Raw genomic sequence first — 14,441 nt, 5'->3', positions numbered from 1 at the left:
GATGCTGTGCCTATTCAGACTCGCCCTCCTTCTCCTTATCCTAATGCTGCCAAGAAGGCTCCCGATGTTTGTTGATTTCTCTCTGGATATTTGTGCAGCTGGCCCGGCTTGTGGACTCTTAAACTTTTATTGTTTTGCCGACACTTTCTAGTTGCTTGTCTAGCAACTTTTAAAAAACAAAAGTAGCTTGCTAGCTTTTTGAGGTAAATTTTGGTGGCCTCTGAAGCTTTATAACTTTGTAGATTATATCATGCTTTTTTGCGCTTAACTTGGTATCTCTTCTGGTTTCTGAGAGTGTTGGAACCTTGCGGCTCGGCCTCTTTGGATTGCTTTGTACTTTATAGTTTGTAGCTTGGATCCTTTGAGGTTGTGGCTGTGTGGGTCCAATTTGTTTTTCGGTTTTCTCGATCCATAACCGATTTCTTCAAGTTGGTCCTCTAAGTTATTTTGGTAGTCCTCTTTTTTGGACCTTTGTCAGGTCTCTTTCAGGGACTACTTTTATAACTTGTTTGGTAGTAGGCCGACTTCTTTACGTCGTCCTCTTCTAAGTTATTTTTGTAATCCTCTTTCTTTGACCTTTGTCAAGTCTCTTTCAGGGATTACTTTTATAACTTATTTGTTGTAGGAGACCGACTTGATCTCTTCTAAGTTATTTTTGTAATCCTCTTTCTTGGACCTTTGTCAGGTTTCTTTCAGGGATTACTTTTATAACTTATTTGTTGTAGGAGACCGACTTAATCTCTTCTAAGTTATTTTTGTAATCCTCTCTTCTAGGAGGTCGACTTTTTTGCGTCGTCCTCTTTCTAAGTTAATTTTGTAGTCCTCTTTTTTGGACCTTTGTCAGGTCTCTTTCAGGGACTACTTTTATAACTTTTTCATTTTGGGCCGACTTTGTCATGTCAGGCCCTTCTAAGTTAAAGTAATCCTCTTTAATAGGGTTGGCCAGACCTCTTTCCAGGGTTTACTTATAACTTGGGCTGACTTGGTCCGACTTCTTAACGTCGGCCAGTCTTTAAGTTATTATTTAGCAATCCATAAGACCTCGCCAGGTTCTTTTTTGGATAACTTTCGATAACTTCTTATATTATTCTGTGTTCATCTTTGCCGATTTGTAGAAGGTGGTTGCTATCTTTAGATCGTCTTTTAAGTGAATTGCGTTTTCACCTTTATCGGACGATTGTCTTTATCCATTTTGTGAAATAGTCTACCCCTACTATGAGGAATTTAACTTGTCCTGATCCCTGGGGGAAAGGTCCGAGAAGGTCAAGTCCCCATTTTGCAAATGGCCAAGGTGAGGTTACGCTGATGAGCTCTTCTGGCGGGGCGATGTGAAAGTTGGCATGTTTCTGGCATGGTGGACATGTCTTTACAAATTCTGTAGCTTCTTTTTGTAGAGTTGGCTAATAAAATACCGCCCGGAGTACTTTTTTGGCAAGAGCTCGTGCTCCGAGATGATTGCCACAAATGCTGCCGTGTATTTCTTCTAGCACTTCCCTTGTGTTGGAGGTCGGCACGCATTTTAGTAATGGTATTAAGATCCCTCTTTTGTACAGAATGTTGTTTATGATGGTGTAGTATTGCGCCTCCTTTTTTAACCTTTTTGCCTCCTTTTCTTCTGTGGGCAGTGTTTCTGCTTTGAGGTAGTTGATTATGGGGGCCATCCATCCTTGGTCCTGACTTGTTATGGCTAGGGATTTTTCCTCTCCCGAGATTGACGGGTTCTGTAGCATTTCCTGGATGAGGCTTCTATTGTTGCCCCCTGGTTTGGTGCTGGCTAGCTTCGAGAGTGCGTTAGCTTGGGCATTTTGTTCGCGGGTATGTGGCAGATCTTATATTCCCCGAGATGTCCATGCTGTTCCTTGGTTTTATCCAAGTACTTTTTCATGGTGGGGTCTTTGGCTTGGTAGCTCCCTGTGATTTGTGAGGTGACTACTTGCGAATCGCTGAAAATGTTGAGTTTATGAGCTCCGACCTCCTTAGCCAGCTTCAAACCATCTAGTAATGCTTCATATTCCGCTTGGTTGTTTGAGGCCGGGAAACCAAATTTGAGGGAGAGCTCGACTTGGGTTCCTTGGTTGCTTTCTATTATCACACCTGCGCCGCTTCCAGTCTTATTCGAAGAGCCATCCACGTAGAGATTCCATTCTGTAGGGGTTTCCAGGGTATCCGTGAATTCTACGATGAAGTCGGCCAGATACTGTGACTTAATGGCCGTCCGAGCTTCATATTGGAGGTCAAACTCGGATAACTCAACCGCCCATTGTAAAATTCTGCCTGCTAAGTCTGCTTCCTGCAATATTCCTTTTATAGGCTGGTTAGTTCGAACCCTAATGGTGTGAGCCTGGAAGTACGGGCAAAGTCGTCGAGATGTTATAATGAGGGTGTAGGAAAACTTTTCTATTTTCTGGTAATTCAACTCGGATCCCTGTAGCGCTTTAATAATGAAGTAGACGGGTTGTTGCCCACTTTCGTCTTCTCTGACTAGTGCTGAGGCTATTGCCCGGCTTCCTACTGCGAGATACGAGATGATTTGGAGATTCCTCCCCCTGCGAATCCGCCGTGTATCATGTGGACGTGTCTTTCTGGTGTACGAGGTGATCGTGTGGTTCGTCTGGTATCTTTGTCCCTTCGTCTCTTTCTTTGATCATCATCTCGGGTTGCTAGGAACTGATCTAGTTTTCCTTCCCTCACCAATTTCTCTATGATGTTCTTCAAATCGAAGCACTCGTTGGTGGAGTGCCCTCACACTCGATGATATTCATACTTTTTAAAAAGATGACCATGATGTCAGGGGATTTTGTTTGGCCCAATTCTGTTACTTACAACTCCATAATCAACGGATTCTGCAAGAATGGGAAATTATTACTTGCAGAAGAAATGCTTCGTAAAATGGTCAAGATAGGTATAGAGCCGAGTGTTCGAACATATGCTACTTTGATAGATGGTTATGCTAGGTGGGGAAGTTTGGAGGAGGCACTGAGGCTCTGTATGTAATGGTGGAAAGGGGATTGGTCCCTAATAATGTTGTTTACAATTCGATTTTACATTGGTTTTATCGTGAAGGAAGTATTGAGGAAGCTTCTTTGCTACTAGCTGACATGATTGATAAGCATATATGCCCTGATCAGTACTCTTATGCAATCCTTACCAAAGGCCTTTGCAGAAATGGATATCTGACTGAAGCTCTTAAGATTCATAGCCAGATTTTAGAACATAATCTAATACAGGATTCTTTTTCTCACAACATACTTCTTAACTATATATGCAAAAAGAAAAACATGGCAGTAGCCAAGCAACTATTGGGCAGCATGATTACTCGTGGTCTGGCTCCTGATGATTACTGTAAACTAGGTAATACAAACGATGCGCTTCAAGTTTTTGATTGGATGATAAAGATGGATGAGAAGCCTAACTTGACAATATACAATTCTGTCATTAATGGTCTGTGTAAAATGGCCTCAATAGATGCTGTAGAATACATAGTTGATGAATTACGAAAGAGAAGATTATTTGATGCAACGACCTTTAATACCTTAATTAGTGGATATTGAACTGGTGGACAGATTGATAAAGTGTTTAATTTGACTATGGAAATGAAGAGCTTGGGAATTTCTGTGAGTAGAGTCACGTATAATACACTGATAAACCTTCTCTGCAAGTGTGGTTGCGAGGAAGAAGCAAAAGAATTGATGAAGATGATGATTGTCCAGGGTATTCGTCCTGATTTTGTAACATACACTACACTTGTTACTCACTTCATCAAGACATGTAGTCCTAATGAGGTGATTGCATTGCATGACTACATGATTCTAAAGGGAGTAGTCCCTCACCAGAAAACATATGATACCGTTGTAGCACCACTTCTTTTAGAAGAAGGAAGAAAGAAAAAGTCATAATACATGTATAACAGTGTAAAAGGTTGTTCGGTCTCACAATTTGTCACTTTTCCATTTTTTTTAACACTAACAGATCATACCATTCATTCTTTGGTGTACCAACCACATTTCTGTCAATTCATATTATTTTATTTTAATTTTGATGTCCTACATCAACTTATATTTTCTTAATTATATATTATTGTACACTGGAAGTGCATTTTGCTAATTTTTGGTATATAAATTAATATGCAGCTTGATCTATTATGTATGATTTATAAATAAAAATATATTTTTTGAATAGTCTTTAACAAACTAATTGAGATAACATAGCTCTTATTGCTGGATTTTGATTCTTGAATAACAACTTCATTTTTTTTGTTTTAGCCATTCATTAATGTAAAGAACCTTATATATTTATGCGCTTAGCTGGAGGATTGTGAGCCACACTGTACTTTCTATGAGAAAAATATATCTATATTCTTTGATGTTAGAATATTTATTGGATAATGTAGAATGCAACAATGATGAGGGATTTAAATAATTTATACAAGCATGATTCCTTTTTCATAAATTTATCAAAAAGAATAGGTCACATTTCAGATAATAAAATTATAGTATATGTTAATTTAATTACAGCTAATAGCAGTTATTGCAACATTTAGGTATTTTTAAAATAGGATAAAATTAATGAAAAATAAAAATTAGCCAATAATTAGTCAACATGCATTTTGGATGTATAGTTCTAAAAATTCAAGTGTGTAGTTTTTGGAATTTTTAGATGTGCAAACTTTACATAAATAATTGTAAACTAGTAACTATGCATAATAGAATAAAATGACAGTTATAACTAACTCAGACATAATCACATTCTGAGATGTAGTAATTCTCACTGTCCTATCATCTTAGAGTACATGAGGCAGAGAGGAGGTCCAAGGCCGTTCCGAAGCCTAGATTCATGGTTTACTCATGCAAGCTTTCTTAGCTTCGTGAAGGAGGAGTGGAGAGGTTTGGGGGAGATGCAGTTCACTGACAAGTTGAAGGCTTTGACAATCCTGTTAAGGAATTGGCATAAGACTAATTTTGGGGACATGGACAAGAAGATTACGAAGTTTGAGGAAGAAATCAAGAAGATTGATGACTTGGTAAGCAATGGCGTGTATGATGGAACGATGGAGGCTAGAAGAAAGGCGTTGGTTACTTGCTGTGAGAAGTGGTATGTCAGAAAAGAAGTCCATTGGAAACAGATGTCCCGGTCACGTCAAGCAAAGGAGATGGACAAAAATACATGATACTTTCACAACATAGCCTCAGCAAGACGGAGGAACAATAGGATTGATACATTGATAATAGACGGTAGACTGGTGAGGAACCAAGCTAGAATAAAAATTGCTATCAAGGAGTACTACAAAGATTTATATCGCCAGGAAAATTCCCCTATGCTGAGCTTCAGAGATGGTTTGGTAAGTAGGATAGAGCAGAAAGATGCTGTAAAGTTGGAGGTGATGCTGACAGCTGAGGAGATCAGGGAAGCTGTGTGGGATTGTGAGTCTTCTAAGGCACCAGGGTGCGATGGGTACAACATGAATTTTGTTAAGAGGTGTTGGGGCGAGATTGGGCCTGAATTCACGGCTGCAGTGCTGGGGTTCTTTCAGACGTCAAGGTTGCCAACAGACTCTAACATCACTTGGGTGGCGTTAGCACCAAAGTTCATAGGGGCAAAGGAGATTAAAGATCTGCGACCTATCAGCATGGTAGGATGCGTTTACAAGGTTATTTCCAAGGTGCTGGTCAAGAGGATAAGACCAGTGATGCCAGCATTAGTAGGGGAAACTCAGAGTGCGTTTGTAAGGGGTAGGAAGATACATGATGGGGGCACTTATCGCATGTGAAACAGTAAATTGGCTTAAAGTGAGAAAAAAGGAGGCGGCCCTAATCAAGCTAGACTTCCAAAAGGCATATGATAGAGTCAAGTGGAGCTTTGTGGACATAGTACTGCAAAAAATGGGGTTTGGCCATAAATGGAGATCGTGGGTTATGGAGTGTGTCTCCACAGCGTCTATGTCGGTTCTGATAAATGGGTCACCTTCCAAGCCATTCAAGATGGAAAGAGGTCTGAGACAAGGTGACCCGCTTTCTCCGTTCTTATTTGTACTGGTTGTGGATGTTTTACATCGGTTGGTGGGAGAGGCAGTCAGGAGTGGGCGGATATCACCTTTGTTGATCGGTAGGGATAGTGTAGCTCTGTCACATCTTTAGTTTGCTGATGATACGATTCTGTTTTGCCCACTAGAGGAGGACACTATCAAGAATTACAAGCGGCTATTGAGATGCTTTGAGTTGATGTCAGGTCTCAGTATTAATTTTGACAAGTCGAGCTTGATTCCGATAAACTGTGAAGAACAATGGATCCAGAATATGTGCCAGTTGCTGGGGTGTAAAGGTGAGACCCTTCCAGTTAAATACTTGGGTATCCCCTTACGAGGAAATCCGAGGTTAGTGAAGACCTGGAAGCCTATAATAGACAAAGTCGAGGAGAAGCTCAGTCTATGAAAAGCTAAACTTTTGAATAAGGCTGGGAAGTTGGTTCTGATAAAATCAGTCTTAAATAGTTTGCCTGTGTACTATTTGAGTTTGTTCAAGCTGCTGAAAGCTGTTGCTGAGAAATTGATTTCACCGCAAAGGAGGTTCTTGTGGAGTAAGGATGATGGTAGTAATGGAATGGCATTAGTCAAATGGGAAGTGGTGCAGGCCCCGAAAAAACTAGGCGGGTTGGGAGTTGGGGATGCTATGGTTCGTAACACCGCTATGTTGTTTAAGTGGTGGTGGAGGTTTGCTAACGTTGAGTTTGTTGGTGAGTGTTTTGTTAATTGGTATTTCGGATTGGTGCTTGCAAACACATTTTATCAAATGATTTCAATCGCTATGAATTGGCATATATATTTGGTATAGGTTATGGAGGACGAGTTAGTTTGCTAGAAATGATAGCTTGAAAAGTACGATAAAAATAGAATTTCCCAGAGCAACTGGGATAAAAGTAAATATTGCAATTATCATTAAGTGCTCTAAGTTTATTCATACTACCCAAACTTCAACATGCTATGCTTATTCTTTATCATATTGTTCTCAATTTTATCAAAATATTTTTTTTACAAAAGCAGAGACGAGGATTATAGAAACTGTTTGTTGCCACCTTATTACTTCTGTAGCTAGAGGGTTTATGACCGGAAGTACTATACTTCATTATGGACAGTCTACAATAAAGGCATCTGGAACTATTGTGGCAATGTCCTCCCGGATGGTGAGGTCCTTATATTTTTTGTTTTGCATTCTTACAATTTTTTGTCTCTTTATTTAATAGGCTATAATGTTATATAACACATCACAGTTTTGGTAAAAAACCAAAAGCTGGCTGATGAGGTATTATTCCTTGTACTCTCATCTGCATCTATCTTTTCAGTACAATTAAAGTTACAGTAAAAGACTAGATTTAGAAACCCAAGGAATGAATAGACAGATCAAATAATGTTGCAGGAATAAGAAACAATAGGCAAATCTATCTTATTATGTTGTTTTTTTCTTTTTTTTTTAAGGCAGCGTCAATGTTTTTCTTCTTCAGGTGGATAATATTATTTTCTTAAGAGCCTAGTTCATATCATACTGTACAGTTGCTTCTTGATACTAGCGAGGATATGATTAATGATGGATAATGTTTTTACTATTTTTTAATAGTTTTCTTTTATCTAGCTTTCTCAATTCTTTTTATAATCAATTTCCCTTGTAGATTATAGAAAGGGAGTTAATGACAAGAGTTGATTATGAGGAAGTAAACAGAAAAGTTTTAAGTCTGTTTAAATACGGTAAGGTAATTAAGCATTTTATCATGTCATTTATAAATTTTGTGAAATGAAAAAAGTAATGATATGTCTTCTCAATGTATCCCAAGACGGTAACGACACACTCTCAGTGTATGTGCTATCTGTTATTTGGATTATAGAGATGAATAGATGGTGTAGACTTATTTTTTAGAATTGTCGGTCTGTTGCACTGGATCACTTCTAGTTCAATGAAAATCTCGAACTTGTCCATGTATTCTTTTCAATAATGGCTTACTGGAACAAAAGTATAAATACCTGGTGATGAGCAGGAAGCTTATCGTTATTATTGTTGTGATGCAATTTCACTTTTTGACATTGGCTTGCTTTGATGAAATTCGAATTTCCCACGTGTGGCTTCAGAACATGGCTTTATATTGGTTGACACAAAGTATGAATTTGGGAAGGCAGAGGACGGTTCAATTATGTTGATTGATGAGGTTCATTGGAATCCTTGATGTTTATTAAATTCTGAAATGTACTCTGCACAATTTAAGAATATAGAATAAAAGTTTAGTTTTTGAAAATTGCAGGTGCACACTCCTGATTCAAGTAGAGGATTGCCAATTCTTATCTTGAGCGCTTTCAAAATGGTTTAGAGACTGAAAATGTTGATAAAGTGCTCTATATATATCAGTAACTTTATTTTCTATGTAGAGTGTATTATATTTTATTTTTTGCTTAAAGGTTTAGGGATATGTTATTTTATTCCGAATAAGCTAACATATCCCTAAATCTTTAAGCAAAAAATAAAATATAATGCACTCTACATAGGAAATAAAGTTATTGATACAGATAGAGCACCTTATTAACATTTTCAGGCTTCAAACCATTTTTAAAGCGTTCAAGATAAGAATTGGCAACCTAATATCTTCTAAAACGAAACTCTATTCTATATTGATAAATTGTGTGGAGTGCATTTTAGAATCTAATAAACATCAGGGATTCTAATGAACCTCATCAATCAACATAATTGAACCATCTTTTGCCTTCTCAAATTCATACTTTGTGTCAACCAATATAAGGCTATGTTATGAAGCCACTGGAAATTCAAATTTCATCAAAGCAAGCCAATGTCAAAAAGTCAAATTGCATCACAACAATAATAACGATAAGCTTCCTGCTCATCACAGGTATTTATACTTTTGTTCCAGTAAGGCATTATTGAAAAGAATACATGGACAAGTTCGAGATTTTCATTGAACTAGAAGTGATCCAGTGCAACAGACCGACAATTCTGAAGAATAAGTCTACACCATCTATTCATCTCTATAATCCAAATAACAGATAGCACATACATTGAGAGTGTGTCGTTACTATCTCGGGATACATTGAGAAGGCATGCCATTACTTTTTTTCATTTCACCAAATTTATAAATGACATGATAAAATGCTTAATTACCTGACGGTATTCAAAAGACTTAAAGCTTTTCTGCTGACTTCCTCATAATCAGCTCTTGTCATTAATTCCCTTTCTATAATCTGCAAGGGAAACAGATTATAAAAAGAATTGAAAAAGTTAGATAAAAGAAAACTATTAAAAAATGGTAAAAATATTATCCATCATTAATCATATCCTCACTAGTATCAAGAAGCAATTGTACTGTATGATATGAACTAGGCTCTTAAGAAAATAATATTATCCAGAAAAACATTGACGCTGCCTTAAAAAAAGACGAAGAAAAAACAGCATAATAAGATAAATCTGCTTATTGTTTCTTATTCTTGCAACATTATTTGATCTGCCTATTCATTTCTTGGGTCTCTAAATCTAGTCCTCCACTATAACTTCAAATATATTAAAAAGATAGATGCAGATGAGAGTACAAGGAATAATACCTCATCTGGAAGTACAGGAACATCATGATCTGCAACTTTGGTTGTAGGCGTGAATATATTTTCAACTAGCTTTTGGTTTTTTACCAAACTTGTTATGTGTTGTATAACAATATAGCCTATAAAATAAAGAGACAAACAATTATAAGAAAGCAAAATAAAAAATATAGGGACCTCACTATCGGGAGGACATTGCCACAATAGTTCCGAATGCCTTTATTATAGACTGTCCATAGTGAAGTATTAGTCCTTGCGATGATAGAAACGATGAAGGAGACGCGACGTTGAAGGAGACGCGAGTGACAGTGGTGAACGGTGGTAATGAATTTGGTTAGAAGTGAGATTTGAGAAAGAGTTATGAGGTAAAATAAATATAAAGAGTTTTTTAATTTAAAGTAAAAGAATATAAAGAAAATAAAAATTTTAACTGCGAAAAACTAATTTAAAAATAAAAATATATGGAGTGTTGATTCACTAAATATTAACGACTTTATAGACTGTCGATTCACCAAACTATTAGAGAGTATTGTAAACATAGTCATATTAAAAACAATACGAGTATATTAATTTTTTAATTTATAATTAACAAATTTATATAATTTTTTTTTAAATCGAATAAATATAATTAATCATATGAATATAATAATATGAATACGTTTATTTTTATTAAATTAAATTAAGTTATTAATGAAATTATATTTATTTAACCTTTAATTTAAAATTTTTATAATTTAAAATTTTAAATTATGTGAATAAAATTAGATTAAATAAAAATTAAAATATACCAGTATGATTTAGATCGTACTGGAATGAGTTTATGAAATTCTAAAACAAAATAAATCTTAAAAGATAAAAATAAAAAAATTGTTATGAAAAACAATAATTTTTTATTTTATTTCAATAAAAAAATTAACACTAATAAAACACTAATTAAGAAAAAATGTTGCTTAATAAGTAAAGATGGAAGATTAATATTTTATTATTATTTTATAATTTTTATTTAAAAGTATAATTTTATGTTAGTGTTAATTTTTTAAATATTAACTTTAAAAAGTATAATTTGTTGGCATTAATTGTTTGATGATGTTATCAATATATAATAAAGACTCTATTAATAGAATACTTGTTAAAAAATTGTGCCAACATATATTACAATATTGATAATATAAAAAAATTTTAAAACTCCAAACATGAGGGAGTATTCTAACATCCACCTCTATCTAGAAGCAAAAACTTGACACTTCGGTAAATTTTTTTCCTCTTTTTACCTGAAAGCACACTCAACTCACACTCGGTGAAATTTTTTTCGTTTCCCTCCAAAGCTCATCACTCACCTCCAAAGCCCGAAGAAAACACTTTCAAAGAGCTCACCTACGCTTTATCATATGTCTCTAACTTGTGCCATAAGACCACAAATAAGCAAATTCATTAATTTTTTAGATGATTTTTTTTAGTCAATATTTTCTGCTTTTATATTACTGTTGCAATTTTACCAGAAATCTCGACTTCCATTCATTTGTATTAATGAGTAGATAAATTGGAGAGGGATCAAAGAGGGAAATATGCACCTTTTCCCTGGTTTTGGAGGTAAGGGCTGGAACTGTATGGTGAAGTTTTGTTTCGGAGAGGCAGTTGAAGGGGGAGGTGGTTCTAATGGATTGGAGCACTTGATTCTTGCGTGTGCTGTTGAGAAGAGTGTCAAGTAGAGCGGCGTGTTTTTGTGGTTGTACGGTGGCGGAGAATGTGGGGAAGTTGTTGTTTGGTTTGAAAGTGAGTGCGGTGGAGGTTGGGGCAGGCGGAAAAGCGGGTGTGAGGTTGAGTTTGAAGGGGGGTTTTGGGAGGGTTTAACGCAGCAGCCATAAACATGGATTCACTCATCGCATTGCAAACTTTTTAGGAGTATTGACCTACTTTCCAAGGTTGCAAGAACCAAACCGGTTATTGAACTGATCGAGTGATAGGTTCAATGGTTCAACTGGGATCGAACCGTGATTGAACCGATTTGCTTAAATATACAATAAAATTATTAAAAATTCAATATATAATTTCATTTATTCAAATTTAATAATTTCTAAACTAATTTCAAAATGTCCGTAATTTATCATTAAAAGTTCACAAAATAAATCTTTTTAATTAATTTCTAAGTTTCAATCAAGTAATAAACAATAACTTCTAATAATCTAGTAATCAATAACTTTTAATAAGAGTATCATTTCCATCTCACATAAAAGAACAGAACAGTAAAAATCCTCTAACCAAGAATCATACATTCGTAACACAAAACAAAGTTCAATTCAATCACAAATTCTTAAATCTGTTGAATATAACAGAGCCAAAGCATATAATCATATTTAGTTTTTGGGATTCTAATCCATTAATCAGCAACATGGTTCTGACTTCTAAATCCAAACTAAACAACAACAAAAACTAAATTGAATCCAATTCCAAACTCAGAATTCAAATTAAATTGAATTCAGAATCACACCAGTATTTAACAAATTAAATAAATTAACCATTAATAAAATTAACTCACGAAATCAGAAAATCAAAATCCAGCAACAATATTATTTCAGAAAATCAGCAACATTATTTCAAAAAATCAGCAACACAGAATAAGCAAAATTTAACAAAATCAGTAATTCAGAATCATTATCTCAGCAACTCAGAATCAACATTATTACAAAACAAACAAAAATATATTGAAGCAGTAGTGTTAGCCGGCGGCGATGGAGGAAAGGAAGTGGCGGCGACGGAGGAATGAGAAGTGACGGCGACGGATTTGAGCTCGAACAGAGAGAGCGAGAGAGAGCTCGAAGAAGGACATTGAGCTCGGACAGAGAGTGAGAGAGAACGGTGAGACCTCAACACAGAGAGAGAGAGCACAATGAGACCTCAACGCCATGAGCTCAACACGGAGTCGCAGACCTTCGTGCGACGGCGACGAGACTACAAGAAAAATACCCATTCAGCCACATTTTTTTAAGCTACATTTGAAAAGCGTAGCCTATTTATAGAATAGGCTACGCTTTTCTCCGTGTTACCTTTTTATAAGAGAAAAGGAAACACAATTGTGGCATCGTTTAAAAAGTGTAGCCTTAGGTATTATAGAAATCACTTATAAGGCGTAGCCGTATGATGATATCTTTGGGTGCACTTTTCGTATCAAAGAGAGCGCTTTTAGAGAATAACTTATTTGTTAAGTTTTGGGTGCACTTCAAAAGTGATGCCTAATGTATCTAGGGGATGTGATTTGATACTCCAAAGTTGTTTGGAGTTTTAGTGCTCTTTAATTAAAAGTAAGAGAAAAAACTTGTTTGGAGTTTTAGTGCTCCTTAATTAAGAAGAGAGAGAAGAATCATCATTTTTTTCCCAAAGATAGTATGTTATATTTCATTAATTATTGAAAAATGAAATACAAAGATGTCCAAAGGCAGGACAGCATAATAAAAGGTGAGGATTTCCCAAAAACACTACACTGAAGGCATTCATCCAACGGTGCGTGGTCGAAAAACGAAGAAAAATCTTAAAGAAGAAAGAATGATAAATCAAATTGAATGCAACTAAGAGCTTGCCTCATGGAGATGATGACCTAAACTGGGAGTTCTTTGGACATAGCTTGCTAGAATGGCAGACGGCATAGAAATAGAACCTTCAAAAATCAACTGGTTGCAAGCTTTCCAGCAGTTCCAGCAAATAATGGCAAGTAATTGAGGATTACGGTCAGCATTCTTCAACGAGTTAAGTATCTCTGTTGATGCAGTCCACCATGTCCAAAAGTCGTTAGGACTCTGAGGGAGAAGACAGTCACGAAGATAACTCTGAGACCATACGTCTTTAATTCTAGAGCAATCGATCAAACAATGAGTGACTGTTTCCATTGCTTCATGACAGCATGGGCATATTGGTGATATAGATGAGATGTGGTGATGAATCTGAGCAAGCACCGGAAGTCGGCCATGGAGAGCTTTCCAGATAAATAGTTTAATTTTGTGAGGCAAGTTCAACTTCCATAGATCAATCCACGGCTTTTTTTGCTGCATATAATTAGGGCAAAGCTCCAGAGGCGGATGGTAAAATAAATAGCCAATTCTGTAACCTGAAGCTGTATCATATTGCTTGGATTTGTTCAAATTCCATTGCAATTTGTCCCTGCTCTGCTGAATTTTAACTGACAAAATCTTGTTTGCAACGTCTTGGGAAAATAAGCAATAAATTATTAAATTCTATTTGGGTTAAATTTTTTGTTTTAATTTAAATTTATTTTATTTTTAGATTGACATTAAATTATTATAAAATTATGATAAAAATAAAAATTTAAAAGAATTAAAAGGACATAATACTCTTATTATTCTAAATTTTTTTTATTTAAACAAGCATATTCGTATTATTTTTTTAAAGCGGTTAAATATGATTTTTAAATATCTCAACAAAAGAGATAGATATATGTAATCTTTCAAATTAATAATACTAGAGTGTATATATAAGTACATAATATCTGAAAAGATTAATAAATCTTACCTAAAAAATATAGTTAGAGATATTTTTTACTTAAGATAATAAAAATAATACGAATAGAAAATGACGAAGGATATGTAACGTTAAACAAGACACCGGTGACGGTAGTACAACGGTGATAGATTTGGTTAGAAGTGAGATTTAAGTAAGAGAGCTACGAGGTAAAATAAATATAAAGAATTTTTTAATTTAAAGCAGAAGAGGTAAAATAAATATAAAAAAATAATGAAAATTTTAACTGCAAAAAACTAATTTGAAAATAAAAATATATGGAGTATTGATTTATTAAATAATTAAAAACTTTATACACGGTTGATTCACCAAACTATTAGGAAGTATT

At 35.4% G+C, this 14,441-nt stretch overlaps 1 protein-coding gene across 1 annotated transcript; it reads left to right on the top strand.

Annotated features, from left to right (window-relative positions):
* The first annotated feature begins 5,879 nt into the window (after positions 1–5,879).
* On the top strand, positions 5,880–7,585 carry LOC107624684. Its single transcript, XM_016327139.1, has 5 exons — positions 5,880–6,102; positions 6,169–6,318; positions 6,478–6,729; positions 7,085–7,176; positions 7,544–7,585. The coding sequence occupies exons 1-5, from the start codon at positions 5,880–5,882 to the stop codon at positions 7,583–7,585; spliced, it is 759 nt and encodes a 252-aa protein (XP_016182625.1).
* Positions 7,586–14,441: the final 6,856 nt, after the last annotated feature.

The sequence above is a fragment of the Arachis ipaensis genome, unplaced genomic scaffold, assembly GCF_000816755.2.
Source record: "Arachis ipaensis cultivar K30076 unplaced genomic scaffold, Araip1.1 Aipa322, whole genome shotgun sequence".
NCBI lineage: Eukaryota > Viridiplantae > Streptophyta > Magnoliopsida > Fabales > Fabaceae > Arachis > Arachis ipaensis.
This window is presented reverse-complemented; position numbering and strand designations above follow the sequence as displayed.